This window comes from Nicotiana sylvestris, chromosome 4, assembly GCF_000393655.2.
Source record: "Nicotiana sylvestris chromosome 4, ASM39365v2, whole genome shotgun sequence".
NCBI lineage: Eukaryota > Viridiplantae > Streptophyta > Magnoliopsida > Solanales > Solanaceae > Nicotiana > Nicotiana sylvestris.
This window is the reverse complement of record NC_091060.1, coordinates 160986663-160995861: the sequence shown is the minus strand read 5'-3', so window position 1 is coordinate 160995861 and position 9199 is coordinate 160986663. Positions and strand designations below refer to the sequence as shown.

Genomic DNA, 9199 nt, shown 5'->3' with positions numbered 1-9199 from the left:
CGAATAGGATATAATTTGTGACGTGGCAATAAGACTAAAATAAGTGTAATAAAGACTCTAACGTTGGTTTGCCTAGCGACTAAAATGTTAGGCGCCATCACAGTCCCGAAGGTGGGAATTTCGGGTCGTGACAAGTTGGTTAAAAGATGAACATGAAAATGATAATAATAAGTGTATCACACTATATATCACATATATATCATATTTGTATCAAATGTGTATCACATGTATATCATATTTGTATTTCATCACCTTATTTATTACTTTATTCATGGAATTTTCTTTTCGTCTCGCATCTAATGTTGCTAATCATGCTTAAACTATGGAAGAAGATCTTTATGTATGATTTCTGGAGAGAAAGAACTTTATTTTTTTGAGTTTTAAATTTTTATATGTATTTTGCTAGTTTTGATAAGTTTATGATTAATGACTAAAAGGTGGGTAGGACTTGGGAGATTTGTGTAAGATTCCAATTAATTATAGAAGTGGCACATTCGGATATCATTTTAGAAAAGAATATATGCTCTTTCAGCCCACTTTTTTTTTTTCTTGGTCGAACTTTCAGCCAACTACTATTATTCAACGTTAAGTTTTAAGTCTTAGCGGTTTTAATACTGCAAGAATACCTTCTTTTTTATTTTTCGTTTTTTTCTATTTGTGACCCTGTCCACTGATTAATTTCTTGAGCTGGGTTCAGTTTCTGCTACAATTTATTTTAGGTATAATTTTCTGGGTTTTCAGCAAATTTGTGCATTGTTATAGTAAATATATGTTTTCCTTCAGATATTCTTCTTTTATCTGCCTTTTTCTAAGCAAGAAAGCTCGTTTTTTCACCGGTCTTTGAATCTTTATTAATTAATGTTCTATGATCATTGTTGTTAGAATTCAAATACGTGAGCGAGAGAATTGATTTGGGAATCAAGTAAAGATTGGATCTTTGTGGGAAAATCTGAAGATTTACTTGAGGGAATGAATGAATTGTTGTAGATGAGCTTAAAAAAAATACAATTTTGATGAATTGGGGTTTTAATTTGTGACGTGGCAATAAGACTGCAGAAGTGGAAGCTTGGCAGATTTTCTTGTATTATACTGTATTTACATAATATTGGCATGAAGATGATTTAAAAGTAGTAACGTGGTCAGTAGGAATTCATATAGCTGACCCCAACTTGTTCGGACTTAGACATACTTGTTGTTGTTGTTGTTGTAAGAGAATGAATACTGTAGGGAGGATAGGTAGCTATATAGGTCGAGGCGTCCGTAGTGTTTCTGGGACTTTAAATCCATTTGGTGGTGCTGTGGATATCATAGTGGTGAAGCAACCAGATGGGAGTTTGAAATCCTCTCCTTGGTATGTTCGATTTGGGAAGTTTCAGGAGGTTTTGAAGGCAAAAGAAAAGGTGGTTAATGTAAGTGTAAATGGCGTGGAAGCGGGTTTCTGTATGAATTTAGATAATAGAGGGCAAGCATACTTTCTAAGGGAGCTGGACATGGTAGATGGAGATTCTTTAACTACTCGAACATCTGAACAGCTGGCAGCTTTGAATCTGAAGGAGGGAAAGAATGTAGTTGTATTCACATGCGCGAAACGGCAGGTCATTTTCTAAAACTTCTTTTCATTGCATCTTTTGCTTCGGCGTTTTGATTCTTTTCTTACTATTGATTAACTATTGTGTGCGTATGCAAATGCTTGCTTATAATTTATTTGAGATACATACTTTGCAGGTTGATGCGTGTATATATTTGTGGAGATGGGACACAAATATTGTAGTCTCTGATGTTGATGGAACAATTACTAGGTAAAATTGATTCACTTTTCTGCTATAGATGGCTGGTGCTATTGATTTCTCTATGAGCTTGCTGTTGCGTCCAGAACTTGCTATTTTGTTAACTTTGATCACAAAGAATATATCAATTATCAGTTTTTTTTTTTTATTATAAAACTGTTGATAATTATTACATTCCTTGTGATGAAAGTTGAACAAAATAGTTCAAAAGAGGTGCTAACTATAACATTATTTATGATCAAAGTTGAAAATAGCAGGTCTTGGACACAACAAGAAGCTTGTAGAGAGGACATTTACTCTATCAACTTTTGATTAGTGCATATGGAGTGTTAATGGTTATTATTTGCTATCCTTTTTGTATAACTTCTTTCTGTTACATGAACCTCATATCCTAATATCAACTTTGTTAAGTACGATTATTTGGCTGTAAATTGCTTTCTTTGTGTAGTTAACTTTGTGATTCACTTCCACGCACGTGTCTTAGAAGCAAGGAGTTGTTCTTAATTGATGAAACATAGCATGATTCACTTAAAAGTGTTTCAAACACAAGTCCGATATCCCTCTTCCTGATTAGATTTTCTTAGTTTGCCCTGGAGATTGAGAGCAGAGTTGATATATAATTTATTGTAGAGAAAAGTGGGTCCAAAATTAGATGTGATGTTGTCATCTTTGTTATTTTTGAGGTTTTATCTTCGTACTTCCGAAAGGGAACGTTCAAGTTCTAAAGGGAACCTTCAAGATGCAGTTGGATGGAAACTCCTTCCAAATTTACCATTGACTTTGTCCCATAAATTTTGCAGAGAGTGCCATGGTATGGTAATATAACCAAAATTGAATTCCTGTCACGTACTGCACATTAGGTTACTTCTGTCATAAACTATTTCTAAACTCAAACTGACAATGAACCAATTATTGTCTAAGACTTCAATTCTAGGTTCATCCTTTGCAGGATTAGGAGATTCTTTGTCCATCTAAGGCTAGTTAGTATTACAATCTTTGACATGTACATTGTTGAATATTAATCAATTCCAAGTCTATGAACAGTTGGTACTTATTGTGATACATGGAGAAAGCATATACTTTTTATAAGATGCCATCTTGTTCGTCTTCTCTCCCTCCGTGATCTATGCCGGAATTGAAACCTCACATCATAATATCATATGTTATTCTTTATCTCTTCCGCCCAAAGTATTTGTCATTTCGTGTTTTTCAAGAGTAGTAAATTTTGATCATTTTTAATATTTTGGATTGGAAAAAGATCCAACTCTTAGTATCTTTGTATAGTCTCTAGACCTCTATATAATATTTTCAAATGGTACATCTTATCATATGTCTATTATTGCTTCGACTTTCAGTCAGAAATTAGAGTGGGGTGGACGAGTATCAGTTTTGGATTTAATTAAATCTTTTTTGCACATGCAAAAAGTGGCCATATCTGATTTGCGATAGTTTGTTTTTGGACTACTTTTGTAATCAGTATAGTTTGCAAAGCATACTGAATAGTTGAAGAGAAGATTTCCACTTTGTGAACAAAAATGCTAGACTTCTTTGAGTTGGTGTATATGATAGCAGTATAGATGATATTATTTCCTTGTGCCCACCTGATGTGTGATTTATTCTTTCTCAATTAAACAGATCAGATGTTCTAGGGCAGTTCATGCCTTTGGTGGGAGTGGATTGGTCACAGTCAGGCGTTGCACATCTCTTTTCGGCTATCAAGGTTTTAGACTTAATTCATTTTCTCTTCTCCCTCTTTTGAGGTTTATTCGGATGAGCTGTGATATGGAATGATGCAATTCTCTTCTCCACTCTTTTGGCGAGTAAATGGTCACAATTCAAGTCTTTAGTTCAAGGATGTTCTCTTATGTTGTGAATATGTTTTCCCTTTTTAAAGGTTTGCTAAGGGTCAAAATGTTTCTACATTTCTTCTATGTAATTATATGTTTTAGTTTCTGTCTGATAGTAGAATAAGAATAGATGATGTTGTCCTCTTGTTGCAGGAGAACGGCTATCAATTGCTTTTCCAAAGTGCACGTGCTATTTCACAGGCCTATCTCACTAGACAATTCTTGTTTAATCTTATGCAGGTATGGAAATAAGTTTGTCTCAAGTAATCACACTTCTCTTTTTGCTCCTAATCAATTAATTTGATTTTTTTTTGTATTTGTGTTAATTGCAGGATGGAAAGGGATTACCTGAAGGACCTGTTCTTACATCGCCTGATGGACTTTTTCGTTCTTTATTTCGAGAAGGTTACCGGCTATCCCTTTCTTTATTTCGTGAAGTGTTTTCTCTTTGTATTTTTCGTTGCTCCAAACTATGCATCCCATTCAGTTGGTAATATTCTGTTTGTCCATATTCTTATGAATCATGATTAGTAGAATAAAACAAGATTATCTATTAACATATGGGTATGCTAAAACCTGATACGAACCGTGCCTGGCATATATATATATATATATATATATATATATATATATACTTTTTTTAAAAATATATTTTGTGGATAATTTATATATAGCATGTTGTGCTTTCTATCCTTTTATGAATTTTAATTGGGGAAGGAGGGAAAACGTTGAAGGAGAAGTAAGCTGTTACCGGTGCTAACTCTGCATAGAAAAGGAAGGGTCGTTGCCTCAAAACTGTATTAAAAACAATATGCATTTAGAATGCAAAAGGCATTATTGGTTCAGTGGACTGGTTGTGTATGAGCTTAAATGGTGAAATGTGCTATTTCCTTCTGCGATTATTTAGTAGTATGATAGTAAGCTCTCCTGGAAGAAGTGCTTCAAATTTTGCTCATAATATGATTGAGAGGTGCATCTACCTTTTACCTTTTGCAGTGGTTACAAGATCTCCCCATGAATTCAAAATTACTTGCTTACAGGTCAGTTTCTTTATTTATTTGCTTTTTTTTCCCTAATAGTATTTTTAGCATTTTAAGCAAAGAAGTTATGCATGTCTGTAAAAGCCGTGAGGCTGGCGAGGCTCTGGGACCATTGCTTTAACCTAGTGATGAGCTGCATCTGGCAGAGTGATGATTTTGTCGTTTCATGGAATAAAGACGACCTATATCCATGTTGTCTAATCTTTGCTTTTCTGCTATCTTAAGGGAGTTATTATGCCTTGTGATGTAAATAACCTGAGTCAGAGAATAAGTGGGTGTTTGGTGCTTTATAGTTTAACTGCACAAAATCCCTGTTTAATACATGCAGAAGTCTCAAATGCTCCAAATTTTACAAGTAGACGTTTGACGCAAGGAGATTCGGACATAAAAAAATGCCATTTAACTGATCTTACTCCGTCTTAAGGTGAATGAGAAGTTGTGTTGTTTGGTGTACTACACTCAAAATATGGCCATGTAGGAACATCAAGATGTAACTAATGGGATAAATAATCACAAGATGATATAATGGCTAATAAGAGAAAGCTCGAAAATATAATTCAGAGTGGAATACGTCTTTTATGAATAGTTTTTGTTTTGGTACCTTTTTCCCCTATTTATCATGGGTTTCAAATTGGAGTAATGATGTTTGCAACTCTGATAGGGCAGACAGTATCTACATTACGGGCAATTGTAGAAGTTTTAGTGGCTAACTTTCAGCACTATATCTTGGGTCATCTAGCTTTGGCAACATCTGCAGATAATTAACTTTAACTTTTGAAATTTGCAGGATGTCAAGGCATTGTTCCCCTCTGATAGAAATCCCTTTTATGCTGGTTTTGGAAACAGAGACACCGACAAGCTCAGCTACCTCAAGGTTGGAATACCTGAAGGAAAAATCTTCACCATCGATCCAAAGGTATGTAGAATCAATGAAGGACCTTTGGCAAGTAACTTTCTTTTAGAGTTTTTGATGGTATTTCCATAATGCACAGGGTCAAATTCTTATGAACCACCACATAGATACAAAATCATACACCTACATACATGGTTGCGTCGATGACATGTTTCCACCCTTGTCCTCACGTGAGCAGGTTGGATTTCTTTGCTTTTCTTGTTCTGAATATTGATAATTGGCTATTTACCACATGATAGCGTAATGAGAAGTCTGTGATTTCTTGTGCTTCACTGTTATCCTTCTCCAAAGTGATGTAGGGCGTTGAAGTTAGCTCTAAGTGGAGCATCAGAGCACTTACACCATTATGTTTATTTTGACGATTGACCATCTAGTCTATTTAGTCAGCATGTTTGTTTCTTTTGGAGACGTTAACTCCATCTGCATCACACCTAGAAATAATATATTCAAATGTTGATAATAAAATTAAGTACTAAAAAATTTGTAGGTTTTGAAGGGGGCTAGTTTTATCCCTGTCGTAAAATTCATGCCATGTTTGGGATGTACGGCATAGACGACCCAAAGCATAAAGTATGAGCGGAGAAGTTTCACCGTTGCAGTATTATCCCCCGTGACACTTTAGGCCCCCTTGATCATTTCAGGGTATTTAGAGCTTGCATGTCTCAGCTTTGCATTTTCAAAACAATTATGGAGTCTTGGAAATACTAGATTTTGCTGGTCCGAAATGTAATTTTATAATACATATCGAGCGTTTTCTTGAAACCTCAATCAACTTACAGTCAAACAATATTTTCACTTTTCTAGGAGGATTTTAATTCATGGAATTATTGGAAGCTTCCGTCTCCTATCCGAGATTAAGCCAGTCCATCCAATTATTTTTTGAGATTCAGGGATGGCACTCCCACGGCTATGAAGAGATTCATATAAATTTTCATTCAAATATATTAACTTGGAAGCAACTTGCCCTTGTTTCTGATAAAAAGTGATGGACTCGTGACAAACTGCTAATTCATGTGTGCACCTTACAACTAAGGCTGACCAAAGACGGCCTCACTATAGCTGTATATTGCACATGGAAGTTTACTAGTATGCTGTTGTATTACACACCCATCCTTCCAAAGGAAGTATTTTACTCAATTTTCTGACATTCTACGCATCGATATTCGATAGTAGGGTTGCTCATTTGTTGTGCTTTCTTGTATTTAAACAAGTGGAAGGAAATTACAACAATATATATATATATTCCACATTGAACTCTGTAAAATGCTGTAGTATATGTGTTGCTGAGAAGGTGTAGATTTTGGTCATTTATATAATCTTTTGTTAATGAACAGATTTGTTATGGACAAAGTGTTACTATTACTAAGAGGAGGTATTTTCGCCGTTGATGGGTAAATGACTGGAGAGTGATGCTACTGATGGATTCATCGTTGTGAATGACACACATACTGGAATTGTGATGACCTGCATTTGAAGAAAATTCTGTCTCTGAACCTTTAGTAGGGGATATGGTCTCTGTATAACTGGTTTTGTCAAGAAATGTCCACCTTAAGAGCGAAAGGAGGGTTCGTTTTATCAAATGCTCTAGATATTAGACTGTTTGAATAAGATTTATCCATTTTTACTCATGAAGAGCCTATTGTGTTTGTCAGTCTGTATCCTATAATTCATGTGTAGTTTTTTTTTTTTTTAATCACAGATCGACCGGTGATCCATTCTGTCTCTCCTTTTTGTCATAAGGCGTGGTGTGACTTTGAGAAAAAAAAAATCATGTGTTTAGGTCCCTACTAAGTAGAATTCGTAAACTTTGCAATGGCTATTTGAATGCTTCTTCAAAAGTTTTTAGCATTTTTCAGCTTCAAGCTACGTGTTAAATGTGAAGTACAATATACAGGAGTTATCCATAGAAATGTGAGGGAGTAAGAGAAAGTGAAATAGAAAATAAACAAAGTTTGCAATTGTTAGGTGGTTGTCCTAATTTTCTTATCATATTCGGTTTTTTTATATTATGGAGGAAAAGACTACATATTTATCATATTTGGGTTTTTCTTATCTCTCATATTTGACTAGTCCTTTTTTTAGAGAAAAAGGTTTGGACTTTTATAAATTCAGGATCTTTCCTTCTCACTAAGTAGCATCCACAATGTTAGCCATATGGGGTTTGAGAGTCTTGTTTAGGAGAGAATTTCAGACAAGTGTTAGTATGCCACTTGTGTTTGCCTCTTGTGGGGTTATATTGGAAAACTAATTTAAAGTTGTAGTAGGAAACCTTAGTCATTTAGGATTTGGTTTATTTAATTCATGTCTAAATATGATTTGCGGTTAGAATAAATATAGGAATAGATTTTCCTGTTTCTAGTTGAAATAAGTTTCCTACTATTATAAATAGGGGTATTACTAGCTTATTTTAGGTGTGGAGGAAATAAAGAATTGTAGAGATCATTTATAAATTTATAATAAAATATTTTCCTTCAGGTTGTTTTCTCGATATTTTGTACTCTCTTTTATATAATGGATTGCTAATCTGCACCCGTGGACGTAAGTCAATTGACCGAAAAATATTTATCTCTTTTGGTATATTTTTCTTTGTTATCTGATTTATCGTCGTTCAAAGTTAGCTTTAGTAGCTTACGCATGACACATGATTATCCTAACAACAATATATATAAACAAGTAGACTCAAAATGTGATATTAAAACTAGTAAACAGTAAACGCTAACTCTCAGAGACATTTTATTTTAACAATAGATACTTGTTACTAGTTTAACTTTTTTAACACACAAAGACCAGTTCAAAATTAATAAGACACAATTCTAATACCCAAGTGCTTCTGCGCAAACTGCACAAGGTTGTTGATTTCATCCTCATCAATGTACCCATTGCCGTTAGAGTCTGCAGATGCAACAGCCCGTTTGCCCTTTAGCCGGTAGAACCAGCCTCAATTCGAACGGACCGCCTCTCCGACCTCTTCTTTGCTCATCTTTCCATCGTTGTCCCCATCAAATTTCTTCATCCATTTCTTGAATTCTTCCAAAGACATTTCACGTTTGCCGTCACTGGAAACGCTGCGATTTCCGATATGTTCTAGTTTCATAATTCTATAACTTTGAAAATTACTTGATGAAATGACTTGCATTTATAAGAATGTCATTAAGAAGCTTCATTTTTACGCATATTATTAGAAATTATAGCGTAAGTTTCACTCCTAATGGAATAAGTTCTAAGTGTTTCAAAGGAATATAATGCTCTCAAGCCGTTAAGTGTGACTGTAAAGCCAACATTACCTTATAGTAATTTGCACAACCTATGTATCATATCACAATTTGCTTCCACACACGGTAATTTGCACAACAATGGATTAAAAAAATATTAATTTAGTCTTACTATTAAACAAATAAATTTGGTCCAAATAAGTAATCAATCAGTCAGATTATTTGACCAAATCCGAATTGATCCGAAGCCGAGCGACGACGACGGCGCGATGCTTGACTTCTTCTCAACTCTTTAAGAGCTAGAAAGAAGTGCACTCAACAAATGAGCTTTCCTCCTCCAATATGGGATAATGTTCCTTTGTAAAGGAAGAAAAATCAAAATTTTATTTTTTCCTCCATT

General features: G+C 34.6%; 1 protein-coding gene across 2 annotated transcripts; it reads left to right on the top strand.

Annotated features, from left to right (window-relative positions):
- Positions 1-601: 601 nt before the first annotated feature.
- LOC104215060 (phosphatidate phosphatase PAH2-like) lies at positions 602-7435 on the top strand. Of its 2 annotated transcripts, XM_009764805.2 has the most exons (10): positions 602-719; positions 883-1595; positions 1726-1799; positions 3423-3507; positions 3788-3874; positions 3967-4039; positions 4631-4674; positions 5462-5590; positions 5667-5765; positions 6922-7435. In XM_009764805.2, the coding sequence occupies exons 2-10, from the start codon at positions 1215-1217 to the stop codon at positions 6973-6975; spliced, it is 1026 nt and encodes a 341-aa protein (XP_009763107.1). In that variant the 5' UTR covers positions 602-719; positions 883-1214; the 3' UTR covers positions 6976-7435. The 2 variants fall into 2 exon arrangements, with proteins under 2 accessions (XP_009763107.1, XP_009763108.1); XM_009764806.2 differs by lacking the exon at positions 6922-7435 and adding an exon at positions 6392-6830 and having other exon boundaries at positions 626-1595.
- Positions 7436-9199: the final 1764 nt, after the last annotated feature.